The sequence below is a fragment of the Toxorhynchites rutilus genome, chromosome 1, assembly GCF_029784135.1.
Source record: "Toxorhynchites rutilus septentrionalis strain SRP chromosome 1, ASM2978413v1, whole genome shotgun sequence".
NCBI classification, from domain to species: domain Eukaryota; kingdom Metazoa; phylum Arthropoda; class Insecta; order Diptera; family Culicidae; genus Toxorhynchites; species Toxorhynchites rutilus.
The window spans coordinates 134,079,076-134,095,427 of NC_073744.1; the positions used below are offsets into that span (position 1 = coordinate 134,079,076).

Sequence of the window (16,352 nt, forward strand, 5' to 3'; positions counted from 1 at the left end):
CAGTGGCCTGGCTTGCATTTTCGCCTTTATCGGAGAAAAACTGTAAAATGTACCGATATATATATATATATATATATATATATATATATATATATATATATATATATATATATATATATATATATATATATATATATATATATATATATATATATATATATATATATATATATATATATATATATATATATAAGTAATGACCGAAGTGGCGATTACAATATAAAAAATAAATTTATTTTCGCTAAATTTAAAGATTACACATCAACGTTCATACTAAGACTAAATGCTATCTTCTGTTCCCTGCCTTTTTATAATGTCGGTATCTCGCGTCAGCAGATTCCTTGTTATCCGTACGGTCGCGTTGTTTCCAGATCGGGTTCCTTTGAATGATGTCGCGTGGTCAGCCGTTGTCGTCAGTTGTTATGGCTCGCGATTGTCTTGATGGGAGGCCTCTGGATGCAATCTGATCCTGGTTGCATCGGTTGTTATGATTCGTTGTTGCTCTAAGTGGTCGTGTGGGGTACATCTGGTCGTAACGTCTCCCCCCTAAGTTTCAAGCGTCCTCGATTGAAGTTTCGGCAGCTCGATCCATGGTTTCGGGATGCATTTTTGCTCTGCCTTCTTCCCCGGAAGTAGGGATAATGGAATACTTCCGTTGTTTTCAGTTTCGTCCACCTGAGTAGCCACGAGAGGTTCTGGCGGATTTTTGGTTACTTCATTTCTTTTATTACCTTTTTTGTAGAAATATACAGAAAAGAAACAGATAAATGTTATTATGAGGAGGGTTGTACCTCCAATTGTTACCCGGTGTTGTGTGGTGTTCAAGTAAAGTTGAACTTCATTGAGTTCTTCCAAGTTCTGTATTCGTAGCATGACGTTTTCATCGTCAAGATCTGTAAAATTTCCATTTTGGAGGGGCTTGCTGTATATTGGGATCAGGTATTCTTGCTGGTAGGTTACGTCAGGTTGTCCAAAAAATGTGAAATTTCGTATTTTGACGGTACAGTTTTCGGTTTCGATTATTGTGGCATCGCTAACCATCCTTGAATCTCCGCAAGAGTCTTTTACTTCTACGATTTCTGTTGTGTCGATCAGGATGATTCCTTGCTTGACTTCTTTGATTTGTGTTGTTTGTTTTGATTTTACAAACGAGCATTTGGGTGTTTGGTGAGTTAATATTTTATAGATGCAATCGTCCTCAATTAGGTTATTTCCATCGCAAATATCGCATTCTGTTGGTTGGTAATAAACTGTGTTGCCATATTTCGTTACCAGGTTGATGTTCGTATCGATCCGTGAATTGTTAACTCTCAAAGTATGGATTTCTAACAAATCGTACGTCTTTTTATCCAAAATGGGGGTCTTTATTAATATGACTGCTTGATTGTTGCTGATACCGACACTCGCTGAGGTATATTGGAAAATTTCGTCTAAGTAATTTAGCTTTATTGTTTGTGTCTTAAGCCTGTCTAAAATTAACTGTTTTTCCTCCAATGAGAGTATGTTTTTGTTTATCAAGCCTACTCTAGAAAATTCTACTTGCTCCTCGATGTCCTCTAATATGCTGATAATTTTGTCCATATTCCAGATAAGGTTGACGAATTCTAAATCTGTTTTTATTCCCTGTACTGTGTTGTATTCCTTAGTAATTTTTGATTCAATTTTACTAATAGAGTCTGTAATATTATTCAATTTATTTTGAAAAAGTTCATTGATCTGGATTTGTTTCATCTGATTGTTCACTAATTTGTCTCCTTGTGTTTTTAATATTCCCAAACTTTGATGCATGACTATTAGGTCATCGTTATCAGGGTTTCCCGTGATGAGTTTAATGGCTGTTCCTAATGCGTTCATAAGTCCCCTTTTTATTCTATGTGGTAGGAGGCTCCTGAGTTTATCTTTTGCTAGTTTGGTTTTTTCTAGTAGTGTTTGCTCTAGGTGTTCTATAGTTTTAAACGATTTCATGATTTTTTCTATGTTTTCTATATTGTCATTTAATGTATTTAGGTTGATTCTATGCAACATTCTGTCATATCCGATTCTAATCCTTGCTGTTTTGATCTTGAACGCAACCAATCCATTGCTGTTCGTTATTTCTTTATAGTTGGTGGTGCTTATTGTTTTGATGAGTATTATTCTGCAAGAAAAACAAATGGCTTCTTTAATATGGTGTTCATTTTAGTGGTCTTTGTTAATTTTTTATGCGATTTTTATGGATTTTAATGTTATTTGTGTCCTTGAAGGTTAGATGGTTGTCTTCTTTTATGGTAGAAAGTATATAAATGTCTTTATCTTTATTCAACCTTTGACTAATTTTTATGTATTTCGTGTCGTTAGGGTTGAGTGGCTTGGGTTCTTCACGATTCTCATGCTTCTTTTCGAAGGCTTGTTTACGTTTATCTAGTTCCAATTTTACTGCAGAGTGGATTTTGTTGGATTGTTCAATTATGTCAGCCGCGTTCGTAACATTATTTGTGTTAAATATTAGCTCACGTGGTTTTCGTTTCGTCACGGAGTGAAATGTATTATTATAGATGTCGGTAATTATATTCATCCGATCGTTGATCGGAAGTTCATTATATTTTGTTTTTAGTGTTCTATAAAGCTCGATTATCGTTGAGTGGAATCTCTCAACTATTCCGTTGGAATTAGAACTACTCGCGAAATGAATTTCGATTCCGAGCTCGTTTAAAAAGCCGACGAAATCTATTGATGTAAAAGCGGGCTCTTGATCACAAATTATCGTTTGCGGTCTACCGAAGTGCCTGATGTGTTCGGAAAAAGCGCGTTTTATGTCTATTATCGTTCTTGTTGTCAGTGGTATGGCGTTGGCGAATTTGGAGAAGGAGTCCACGATGGTCAGCCATTTTTGGCCTTTCATGAAAAATATGTCCATGTGAACCCGTTCGAATTGTTTTGAGCCGAAAAATGATTTCTGAATTAATTTTGGGGGCTTCCTGTCGTATTTGCTTCTTTTACAAATATGACAGGAGTTAACAAATATTTTCAGTTTTCGCTCGATTTCGGGGAAAAAATATTTCTGCAGGATTTGCATTTTGTTTTCTTTTGCTCCTCTGTGTGCTGCGTCATGTATTTCCCGTATTATGGCATCTTTTTGCTCGTCTATTCTGACATCTTCTAGAAGCTTTTCTGAAATGAAAACTTTGAATTTATTGTTAGTAAAATGTTTACAGTATGTTTCCTGAAGTTGAAGTTGTACTAATGATATTGGAATTTTTAGACAAGATATTCCTCTGGGGTTAAGGTAACTTTTGAGAATTTCGACTATGTCTGCTTCTGTATATTCTGGTTTTACAATAGTGAATCGGTGGTATTTTGGAAATGTTTCTTCGTGTATAGTCGTATCAAAATGATTTATTTTAAAAATTATTTGTGTTCTAAAACTGTTGATTGGTTTTTCGGTACACCATATGAAAAAATCATCACTGGTTTCTGCTGAGTGAACAGTTTCAAGATCAAGTTCATTATTATTTAATTCTTCTGGTTTTATCCTCGATAAAGCGTCTGCTACAACATTTTGGTTGCCAGGCTTATAAATGAGTTCATAATCAAATTCCTCCAATGCTATTTTCCCCCTTATAATTCTTCTGTTAGCGTCTGACATGGAGTAAGTAAGTGGTTGGTGATCCGTAAGAAGTTTAAATTTTCGTCCATAAAGATATGGTCGGAAATGTTTCACAGCCCAAACGATGGCTAGAAATTCCTTCTCCGTCGTGGAATAATTTTCTTCGGTGTTGTTAAGGGTCCTAGATGCGTACGCGATTGGTCGATCTTTGCCTATGGGTCCTTGTGAAAGAGCTGCCCCTATGGCAAAATCGCTGGCATCGGTGGTTAGTATGAATTCCTTCGTGAAGTCGGGATAAATGAGTATAGGGTCCATTGTAAGAAGTTGTTTACATTTCTCAAAACATTCGACTGTTTCTGGAGATATAACGAATTCGGTGTCTTTACGAAGTAGAGCAGTTAAAGGCTTCTGTTACGGACCCAATTTAGATAGCAAGGCCGGCCAATAAACAAAATAATGTTATTGAAGTGCAAACGAGCGCATAGAAAATTTATAGCCCAATGAATCACCAGATACGGCCATGTGATTCATCCCTTTCTTATTTTTCTTTTCCTTTTGTATAGCTTCAGACAAGCGGTGCATGACGCACCAGAAAGTAGGGACAAATAAATAAACAAATCTGTGACCCGCACGATCCTCTGAATAGATCGTATTACTCATAGTGTAGCGCAGGCATACAAGATAGGAAATCACGTGTTCATTTGAGACCGTGAGCAGGCAGCATAGACAGATAAGGCGCCTGGAATACACAAAGACAACAAGGCACCAGGCGAAAGATTATTGCTGGTAATAAGCCTGGCCTCGCCCATTATCGAATATACGAAGGGCTATAAACAAAAATAACATTTTAAGCCGACGATGAGTAATAAACTTTCTAAATTGTACCCCTCTAGCGAGAGCGACAAAGGTCCGCAGAGATAAGCGGGTAGTAATAACATGTAGGGAAATAGCAGGCAGACAATCGATATGGGCTCGGTTGTCTGAGAAGGAAAGAGAGATCTCTTCTCTCCTTTATAGTTTTAACGCCTAGGAATGAATTCTTGGGTATATATACTGGGGATTCTGGCCTAGGAAGTCAGTTCAAACAGTTCAGTTCAAACAGTTCAGTTCAAACAGTTCAAATCAAACAGTTCAAATCAGAAGTCTAATTCGTTAGTTCAAAATCAAAGTTCGTAGTTCAAAGTTCAATTCGTGATCCGAAAATCCACCAAGCGTTGACAACCAGGCGTCACGCATCAGAATCCGGATACACCCAAGCGTTGGCAACCAGGCGCCACGCTATAAAAGGTATAACCAAAAGGAACAAATCCCAATCCGAAAAGCAGACCATTTGCTTCGCTTCACCGGACCGCACTGGAGCCGGAAGAGGTTGAAGTTTTGTGGCTGCCCTAGCCGGGATTTGTTCACGCAAAGGGGCTTAGCCCATAAGAGACCAACCAAGTCCAGGGAAATAGATCCCTGGCTTTAATAAATTTAAACCGTGATTCTCAGGCCTCAATTGCCGACATCTAGGGAAATAAGTTCCCTAGATTAATCACGAAGCGCTCGAGAGAGGACGAGCGAAAAGTCTTGCCTTCATAGCAAGCATCTAGGGAACTCCAGTTCCTTAGATTATATTTTGGTGGCTCCAGAGAGGAGATTTAAAACTCACACCTTCGCCAAGAAAAGAACCACGATCCCTCGCGCAAGAGGAGTAAATCGGGAGGCTCAGAATCACGCCTTTTTGAAAAGACTAAGAAGTCAAGAATTGAAATTTGAACTCTCGCGCCAGAGAGTGAAATTGAACTCACGTGTATTCAAACGGGAATCACGTTGTAAGAGGAGATAAGACTTGGAACTCAAGCACTCATAGAAATTGATTTGAACACACGTGCATTCAAAAGGGAATCACGTTTATAAGAAAGAGATAAGACTTGAAAATTTAAGCACTCAAAAAAGATCTGAATTGAACTCACGTGTATTCAAGAAGGAATCACGTTAATTAAAATGGCTACATACGCATATAAAGCCAACCCTAATGGGCACTGCCGTCTGTGTACGGACAAAGACAAGAAAGAGGACATGGTCGCATGCGATGAATGCGATCGGTGGTTCCACATTTCATGTGTGGGACTCACATACCTACCCAAGAAAGATGAAAGGTGGGTATGCCCTAAGTGCATGAGCACAGAAAGGGAAATGATGGAACTGAAAGTCAAAGTCAGACAATCAGTTTCCGGAGACAGCTTGCAAGAAATTTTGCAAGAGAACAGAGCAGCAATGGAGGCTCTGGTAAAGTCCATGAGGACAACGAGATTCAAAGCTGAACCAGGTACAAGTTCAGCACACAATAATGACAGCATCGAAGGTCAAAATCAGGAGGCAGAGCCAGAATGGACTGTCTACCTAAAGCGACAAGCACTCATGAGCTTGCCAAAATATGGAGGTGCGGCCAGAGAATGGCCGAAATTTAAAAAGGCCTTTGATGAGACCACAAAACAAGGTCAATTTAACAGGCTTGAAAATTTGAATCGCCTGCAAACAGTGCTGTACGGGAACGCAGAGAGGAGCGTCCGACAGTTAATGATGGATCCAAATAATATGGACCAAATAATTGATAGACTAGAAGATAATTTCGGAAGACCCGAACTAGTCTATAAAGAACTACTAGCCGAACTCACCAATATCAAAAGGGAGAGTCGGAATTTGATTACCGAGATATCCGAAGCACTGGATAATCTCGTCTGTAATGTTTCTCTTATGGATAGAGAAGAATTCCTGATTGACCACCGATTGGTGGAAGAGATCATAAGGAAAATGCCCTACGGTCTACAGGTGAAGTGGACTGAAGAAATGTACGACGGGGCAAAGACTTTAGCTGATCTCAATGAGTGGCTGAAGCCTCATTCGAGAACCAATAGACTGCTGAATGGCACCAGCAGGCCGCAGCCGCGAGAAACAAGCAGACCGCAGCCGCGAGAAATTAACAGATCGCAGCCGCGAGACACGAGGCCTGAGCGTCGATTTAACGTAAATACGCATCAGGAAAATAGATCGACAATAATAAAACGCAATTGTGAAGCATGTCGGGGAAACCACAAACTCCTCGAATGCACCAGATTTAAGGCTATGAAGCCTGAAAAGCGAAATGAATTAGCCTTTAAGGCAAAGGTATGCTTGAGCTGTCTCGCATTTACAAACCATATGATGCGAGACTGCAAAAGAGCAAAACAATGTGGAATTAATGGATGTAAGTTCAAACATCATCCATTAATTCATAAATCTCATGAGAGAGAATCAAGTGATTCAAATCAGTCGGAAGGACAGCATAGTCCAGATACACAAGCAGATGGTGAGATACACAATCACCAACAACTAACAAAATCCAACGTATTCTACCAAATAGTTCCTGTGACGTTGAAAAATAATGGCAAAATCATCAACACGTTCGCTTTCTTGGATGCGGGGTCATCACTCTCTCTAATAGACGAGGAGATTGCGAACAAGTTAGGGCTCAACGGAAGAATTGATCCGTTAATGCTAAAGTGGACGCAGAACGTCACGAGAAACGAACAAAACAGCCGTAGAGTTCAGGTACGAATCAACGGCAACAATGAAAAAGAATACGTCATGAAAGGAGTGAGAACGATAAAGAATCTCCAACTCCCAGAGCAAAGCTTCAACAAGGAGGTGATGGAGAAAAGGTATCCATACCTCAAGAATCTGCCGTTGAGCAGTTACAGCAGTATACGCCCGACGATATTAATTGGACTGAGTCACAGTCACTTGTTAATTCCATTCGAAAGGCGAATGAGAAAACCGAACGAGCCCACAGCGCTACGAACCAAACTTGGATGGTTCATGTTCGGCAACATATCGTCCAATGTGCAAGGCGGACACATCATGGTCATTCAGCAAGAAGATGAAATGAACAAGGCTTTGCAGAAATATTTCTCCACCGAAGACTTCGGCGTTAAGGTAGTCAAGAATCTACCAAAATCAGCTGAAGAAGAAAAGGCTGAACAAATTCTAAGAAGTACTATGAAATACAAGGATGGTAGATACGAAGTTGGACTTCTATGGAAAGATGAGGAAACGAAATTTCCAAATAGCTACAACAATGCAGCAAAGAGGCTGACAACGAGTGAGAGAACGTTAAAAAAAGACCCAGAGTTGAAAAAATGGGCAATAGAAACATTTGCGGATTACGAGAAGAAAGGCTACATCCGCAAACTGTCAGAGGAAGAAATTATGAAGCCGATATCAAGAGTGTATTATCTTCCACACTTTATTGTGCACAACAAAAATAAGTTGCCACCTAAACCAAGGTTGGTTTTCGATGCGGCGGCAAAGACACAAGGTGTATCGTTCAACACGGAACTGTTATCAGGGCCGGATGCTACTACGTCATTGTTCGGTGTTTTAGTAAGATTCCGAGAAGGAGCAATTGCTGTATGTGGAGACATCAAAGAGATGTTCCACCAAGTACGAATCCGAGCTGAAGATCAACACGCTCAGAGATTCTTATGGAGAGATTGTGATAGCAGTAAGAAACCTGATGTATACGTAATGCAGGTGATGACATTCGGATCAACCTGTTCACCGTCATGTGCACAAGCGGTTAAAAACCACAACGCAGAAAAATTCAGAAAATATTGTCCAGTGGCGACTGAAGCAATCATCAAGCAACACTACGTCGACGATTATTTGGATAGTTTCGAAGAGCTTGATAAGGCAGCAGAGATAGTACTACATGTTATGAAAATTCACGATCACGCGGGTTTCCACATCAGAAACTTTGTGTCAAACAGCAGAGAACTTCTGCAAAGTTTACCCTCGGAACGTGTACAAATTTCCGGAATCAAAATGTTCGAAGAAAAGGATTCAATGACAGAAAAGGTACTTGGTGTATATTGGAACACCACGTCTGACACACTCGGCTATCAAATCAAATTAGACAAGCTAGGAAGTGATGTTACACAAATGCTACGTTTACCAACAAAGAGAGAGGTACTAGCTTTCGTGATGAGTGTCTACGATCCACTTGGACTCATCTCAAATATAACTGTGCATGGAAGAATCCTCATGCAAAGGCTGCACATAGAAAATATAGATTGGGATGACGAAATTCCCGAGAAGTTGCAGTCAGACTGGCAACACTGGTTAGAAATTATTGAATCTGCTGATAGCGTAACGATACCAAGATACATCCTCGAAGAAAGAACAGGTGAAGTAGAACTACACACCTTTGTAGATGCTTCTGAGAAAGCATTTTGTGCATGTGTGTACGTAAGAAGTATATCTGGAAACACACCACACGTAAGACTTCTATCAGCAAAGTCTAGAGTAGCACCAGTCAAACCATTGAGCATACCACGCCTAGAGCTACAAGCGGCCGTGTTAGGAAGCCGATTAACCAAAACGATAATAGATGAAACGAGGTTGAAAATCGTCAGCAAAACATTTTGGAGTGATTCACAGACCGTATTGTCATGGATCAAGAGTCCAAAACGAAGAAGCGTATTTGTGATGCATCGAGTAGGTGAAATCCTGGAAGATAACAGGAAAAATGAATGGCGATGGGTGCCAACAGATGAAAATCCAGCCGATGAAGGCACAAAGGAAAAGCTAGGAAAATCACAATGGTTTGAGGGACCTGATTTCCTAAAGCTCTCAGAATCGTCATGGCCTTCCATTGAAGAGAAGGAAACAGACGAAGAGTTGAGAGAAACAGTGCTAGTTCACGAAGAACTAAGCAAACTTAGTTTCATCGATAAGTACAAGGAATACTCAGATTGGTGGAAATTGGTGAAGAACCTTTGTGTATTAAACAGGACAAAGGAAAGATTACGTCGTGGATATATTCCAGACATTGAGTACAAGGACTACCAAAGAGCTGAGAACGTGCTCTATAGAAAGATGCAATGGGAAGCATTTCCAACAGAGATGGAAACTTTATTCAATGGCGGAACAATATCGTCAGGACCATTGGTCAGTTACGCACCCTTCCTAGACGAGGCAGGGGTAATGAGAAGTGGAGGACGTTTGAAGAAAGCCATGTCAGTACCATGGACTACAAGAACGCCAATATTGCTCCCACAAAAGCATCCATATACATATTTGATCGTGAAAGCAACACACGAAAGATATTTCCACCACGGCGAAAACACCGTCATAGCAGCATTACGGCAGAAGTATTGGATACTGCATATAAGAACAGTATTAGCAAACGTCAAGAAGAATTGCAATAGGTGCAAAATACGACGTGCAACTCCGGTAGAGCCGATGATGGCAGATTTACCACATTTCCGCACAGAAGCGCATATACCTCCATTTACAAACTGCGGAGTAGATTACTTCGGACCTTTCGAAGTAGCGGTAAAGAGATCGCTCGAGAAGAGATGGGGCGTCATATTCACCTGTCTCTCAACAAGAGCAGTACATATTGAGATGGCAGAAAATCTCAGTACTGATGCGTTCATGGTCGTGTTAAGGAACTTCCAGAACCGAAGAGGAAAGGTCACCAGTATCTACAGCGACAACGGAACGAACTTCGTTGGAGCAGAGCGAGAGTTAAAGTCGCTAGTCAATGAAATCAACGAGAAGATGGGCAAAAATGAAGCAGCAAAAATGGAAATCCAGTGGAGATTCAACCCACCTTCAGCACCACATTTTGGAGGCGCTTGGGAGAGATTAATAAGAAACGTCAAAGTAGCACTAGCAGAGATCCTGAAAGTTTGGGGTAGGAGCAAGCCATCAGCAGCAACGTTGCAAGCTGCATTCATCCAAGCGGAATTTTTAGTCAACTCTCGACCGTTGACACACATACCAGTCTCCTGCATCGACGATGAAGTGTTGACGCCATTCCACGCGTTAATAGGAAGAGCAGGAGAGTATGCCCCACCGTATGCACCAACGACCAGTCAGTATGACACAGCGCAATGGAGACGCATTCAACATTATTCCAAGTTGTTTTGGAACCGATGGAAGAAGGAGTACTTACCAACTCTGTTAAAGCGTAATAAAAATACGCAGAAAGTAGAACCGATCAAAGTCAACGACATCGTCTTAATCACGGACGACGACGCACCACCAGGAAAATGGCTTAAAGGACGAGTCATCGAAACGTTTGTGGCGAGCGACGGGCAAGTTCGCCAAGCAAAGATCCAAACCGCGAAAGGTGTCCTGAAACGACCGGCAGTTAAAATTGCAGTACTGGACATTATCAAGGGAAATGATCCAGCCATCAACTAATCAGGAAGAAGACGTCAGTGCTCGCTACCAGAGCACCAATATCCGAAAGATGCAGCCAACTGATGTAAGCTCGCGTCAGAGCTAAGATGTATGATCCATGGACCAAGCATTGAAGAGGACATCCTTTGGAACCAGGCAACGTGCCGAAGAATTGAAATTTAAAAGTGTTTTTAAACTCTGTTAGAATATAAGGATGAATGTAAAATAAATGATGCTCCGAAAACATGTAAACAAATAGAGATATAAGTAACACAGGTAGCATAGGGTCCGTTCAGGAATTTTATAAATCGAACAAGTAGATTTATCAGGGCCGGAATGTTACGGACCCAATTTAGATAGCAAGGCCGGCCAATAAACAAAATAATGTTATTGAAGTGCAAACGAGCGCATAGAAAATTTATAGCCCAATGAATCACCAGATACGGCCATGTGATTCATCCCTTTCTTATTTTTCTTTTCCTTTTGTATAGCTTCAGACAAGCGGTGCATGACGCACCAGAAAGTAGGGACAAATAAATAAACAAATCTGTGACCCGCACGATCCTCTGAATAGATCGTATTACTCATAGTGTAGCGCAGGCATACAAGATAGGAAATCACGTGTTCATTTGAGACCGTGAGCAGGCAGCATAGACAGATAAGGCGCCTGGAATACACAAAGACAACAAGGCACCAGGCGAAAGATTATTGCTGGTAATAAGCCTGGCCTCGCCCATTATCGAATATACGAAGGGCTATAAACAAAAATAACATTTTAAGCCGACGATGAGTAATAAACTTTCTAAATTGTACCCCTCTAGCGAGAGCGACAAAGGTCCGCAGAGATAAGCGGGTAGTAATAACATGTAGGGAAATAGCAGGCAGACAATCGATATGGGCTCGGTTGTCTGAGAAGGAAAGAGAGATCTCTTCTCTCCTTTATAGTTTTAACGCCTAGGAATGAATTCTTGGGTATATATACTGGGGATTCTGGCCTAGGAAGTCAGTTCAAACAGTTCAGTTCAAACAGTTCAGTTCAAACAGTTCAAATCAAACAGTTCAAATCAGAAGTCTAATTCGTTAGTTCAAAATCAAAGTTCGTAGTTCAAAGTTCAATTCGTGATCCGAAAATCCACCAAGCGTTGACAACCAGGCGTCACGCATCAGAATCCGGATACACCCAAGCGTTGGCAACCAGGCGCCACGCTATAAAAGGTATAACCAAAAGGAACAAATCCCAATCCGAAAAGCAGACCATTTGCTTCGCTTCACCGGACCGCACTGGAGCCGGAAGAGGTTGAAGTTTTGTGGCTGCCCTAGCCGGGATTTGTTCACGCAAAGGGGCTTAGCCCATAAGAGACCAACCAAGTCCAGGGAAATAGATCCCTGGCTTTAATAAATTTAAACCGTGATTCTCAGGCCTCAATTGCCGACATCTAGGGAAATAAGTTCCCTAGATTAATCACGAAGCGCTCGAGAGAGGACGAGCGAAAAGTCTTGCCTTCATAGCAAGCATCTAGGGAACTCCAGTTCCTTAGATTATAGCTTCACCAATTTCGCGAAATCTTTAATGAATCTGCGGTAGTATCCCAGGGTACCAAGAAATTGACGTATTTCCTTTTCGGTTTTTGGAGTCGGCCATTTCTTAATTATTTCGATTTTGTCGGTGTTTGGTTTAACGCCTTCTTCTGAAACAGTGTGTCCAAGATAGTGAACTTCTTTTTTGAAAAATTCACATTTATCTATCTGGATTTTTAAATTTGCTTCCTTTAGTTTTTTCAATACATTCATGAGATCTTTCTTATGTTCCTCTAGGGAACTTGAGAAGATTATGATATCGTTCATATAGACGAGACAACACTTCCCTAAGAATTCTCTCAAGATGCAGTCCATAACACGCTGAAAAGTTGCTGGAGCATTTTTCAGCCCGAATGGCATGCGTGTAAATTCATATTTTCCGGAGTTAATCGAGAAAGCTGTTTTCTCGATATCTTCGTTTGCAAGTTGAATTTGGTGAAAACCGGACACCAAATCAATTGTAGAAAAATAACAAGTTCGGCCAAGTTTATCAAGTATTTCCGTTATTTCCGGGATGGGATATTTATCACTAATTGTCTTTTCGTTTAGTTTTCGATAGTCGATAACTAAACGAAACTTTTTCTTCCCAGAAGCGTCTGTTTTCTTCGGGACAACCCATATAGGCGATGTATAAGGTGATATTGATTCCCTTATTATCCCGTCTCTAAGCATTTTTTCCACTTGTTGTTGGATTTCTGTTTCGAAAATTTGTGGGTATTTATAGGATTTTGTATGTATTGGTATATTGTCTGAAGTCCTGATATTGTGCTTTATCTTATGGGTGAAAGTTAATTTATCCGAGTCGGTATAAAGTATTTCTCTGTTGGCATCTATAACCCTTTCTAAAGCTTTTTTCTCCTCATCGTTCATGTGTTCACTCCTAAAACAGTATTTTCCTTTTGGTGAAATTTTTGGAATGTCCTTCAATCTAAAACAATCGGTTCCAATTTCAATTTCATTAGAGTTCAGTTGTACTGTTCTATTGGGGTAATGACTTTTTATTGCCACTATAGCTATGCCATTTTTGCTTTGGTATAAACCGGGGAGAATTGAAAAATAATCAAATGGAGTTTCTTCCTCAACAAGAAAGCTACCTTTTTGCTTTATTGGTATTTCTACAAATTGGAACTCTTGTTCCGAAATGTTGATTTTGTGGTTTCCTGGAAATTTCTTTTCGAGGTTAAAAGTTTTTCTACCAATTTTCAATTTATTTCTGCCGATGTCCAACTGAGCATTGAGGTCTCTCAGTGTTTCGTACCCTATTAATCCATCGAAAAAATCGTGGAAATCGAATACATAAAATTTTACTTTCTTCCTAATTTGGAAGATGTCAAATGAAGCTGATTTATTGATGTCATGTTTGCCATTGATATTCGTGACGTGAATTCCTGTTTCATCTTTGCAATTTTCGAGTTTAACATGTTTGGGCGAAATATAATTTTTATTGGCACCTGTGTCCATTAAAAATTTTAAATTGCCCTTAGTTGTTTGGATAGTCAGATAAGGAATAAAATTATTATTCTTTATGTTTTTTGCTTTTCCTTTCTTACCATCTGAAAATTTAATTCGTCGCCTTCAAAATAGTCGTCGTCTTCTGATTCTAAAATTGAATCGTTCGACGTCAAATCCGCTTTAGGTTCCGGTTCGCGCACTTCATTATTATGAACCTGCATTTTCGACTGGTACGTCCTCATAGAAACGTCCTCGTCATTATTTACTTTTTGAGATCTGAATCTCTCAGATACGGGTTTATTATTCTGATTGGTTTTTGGATTATATGATTTTTAATTTTGTGAAATTGTCTGAGCCTTCTGCTCGGGAATTCTGTAGGTCGAAGGACCTTGTTTGTTTTCCAATTTTTGCCTGAATGCGGCATTGGAATGTTGCATAGTTATGTCATGGGCCTCTTCTAACGAATTCGGCCTATAGCTACGCACGTACATAGCCAGCTGATCCCCATTCAGTCCGTCTATGTATCTTGTAAGTGACATTAAACTTATTAATTTTATGACTGCTTCCATGGAATTTTTATAGTCTTCCATGTGTGCAGCAGACGATTTGATTGCTGTATCAATCGTCTTAACTTTGTTATAGTATTCTGTGAGAGATGCTTTCCCTTGTTTTACATAAAAAAGAGATTGGATATGTGAGGTGATATCTCTCTTGTCTCCAAACGAGTTTAAGAGAACCTCTTTAATTTCGTCCCATTCCGTAGGGTTACCGGAGGAAATCAAAACCTCTCTTGCTTCCCCGATAATTTTTGACCTAACAACACGTATGATTTGCTTGTAGGTTGGCTCGAATTTATAGTCACTGAATAAATCTAGTGTTTGCTGCGTGTCTTCCACCCACGCGAGCGTTTCTTTTCTATTTCCGCTAAAGTGCGGAATATTTTTCACGGGATCCGGCGTGACGAAATTTAAAAATGGATCCTTCGCTTTGTTTTCTAACTTAGTTATAGTATGAATAAGAGCGGCCTGGTTTTTCGTTAACTCTTGTATTTGAGCGATTAATTGCTCCGCTGTAATTTCCACTGGTAATTCAGCTTGCGCTGTTTTTTGCATTGTTTGGTTCTCTTGCGTGGACATTATGCTGTCTCTATGCTGTTGAAACCGTTCGTGTTTAGAATTTTTTCTTCTTGAAGCAATGGTTGCACTTGTTAGTTGCACTTGATCACTTTTTGGTTAATTAATAACGAGAGTGAAAATTACTTACAGTATCAGTAACCTCATTCCCGGAGTCTGTTAATGTTATCGATGAGCGTGGTTCCGTGAGTTGTTCGGCAGCTCCCGTAACTCCAGCGATGTCCTTTCGCGGATGGTTTCCCAGGAAGCAGCACTACACAACACTTTCACAAAGACTGCGCCAGTAATGACCGAAGTGGCGATTACAATATAAAAAATAAATTTATTTTCGCTAAATTTAAAGATTACACATCAACGTTCATACTAAGACTTAATGCTATCTTCTGTTCCCTGCCTTTTTATAATGTCGGTATCTCGCGTCAGCAGATTCCTTGTTATCCGTACGGTCGCGTTGTTTCCAGATCGGGTTCCTTTGAATGATGTCGCGTGGTCAGCCGTTGTCGTCAGTTGTTATGGCTCGCGATTGTCTTGATGGGAGGCCTCTGGATGCAATCTGATCCTGGTTGCATCGGTTGTTATGATTCGTTGTTGCTCTAAGTGGTCGTGTGGGGTACATCTGGTCGTAACGTATATATATATATATATATATATATATATATATATATATATATATATATATATATATATATATATATATATATATATATATATATATAAATGTTCTGTTCGTTTGTGTATGTGTCAAAACCTCGAAAAGTACGGAACCGATTGAGCTTGAGCAAAGTTGGACACAATATACAATCCACTTCAAGGAGTGTTGTGACGGCATAAAAATTGGAAAATTGAAAGAAAAATGATTTTATATATGACCAGAGTGCGTTTCTGAAATTGAGCTTCTAATGAAAATCGACTATTCAGTAATGAATATGTGTTCTATGTGATGGAAACATCCTTTTTACATGTTTGACAAAATTGATTTAAAACGTTCTGTTCGTTTGTGTACGCGTCAAAAACTCGGAAAGTACGGAATCGATTGAGCTCAAACTATGATACAATATACAAAACAACCAAACACGTCTAGGATTGTTGTTACAACATAAAAAAATGAAAAATTCAACTCAACCATGCAACCACAATGTGCCACAGCAAAGCGTGGCAGGGTACAGCTAGTATCTCATAACTAAACATATTCATAAGGTGGTCCCATGTTCGTAATGGCTCAATCATGTTCTACAAAAAAATGGAAATCAGAACAGGTGCCGGAGTGTACGGTTCCAGAACTAAAATCTCTGTGGCTATGGGAAACTGGCCAACAGTTTTTCAGGCACAAATAGCTGCAATAATAGAATGTTTAAATGCCTGCCTCAGAAGAATTATTTATTTATCTTCTT

The 16,352-nt window shown here is 39.7% G+C and overlaps 1 protein-coding gene across 2 annotated transcripts; it reads right to left on the bottom strand.

Annotated features, from left to right (window-relative positions):
* Positions 1 to 213: 213 nt before the first annotated feature.
* Positions 214 to 15,564, bottom strand: LOC129763081 (uncharacterized). 2 transcript variants are annotated; one of them, XM_055761846.1, is made up of 2 exons: positions 15,092 to 15,564; positions 214 to 2,137 (listed from the first exon to the last, which is right to left on the bottom strand). In XM_055761846.1, exons 1-2 carry the CDS (start codon positions 15,106 to 15,108, stop codon positions 547 to 549), a joined length of 1,608 nt encoding a protein of 535 aa, XP_055617821.1. In that variant the 5' UTR covers positions 15,109 to 15,564; the 3' UTR covers positions 214 to 546. The 2 variants fall into 2 exon arrangements, with proteins under 2 accessions (XP_055617821.1, XP_055617828.1); XM_055761853.1 differs by having other exon boundaries at positions 215 to 3,162; positions 15,092 to 15,558.
* Between the last annotated feature and the right edge of the window lie 788 nt (positions 15,565 to 16,352).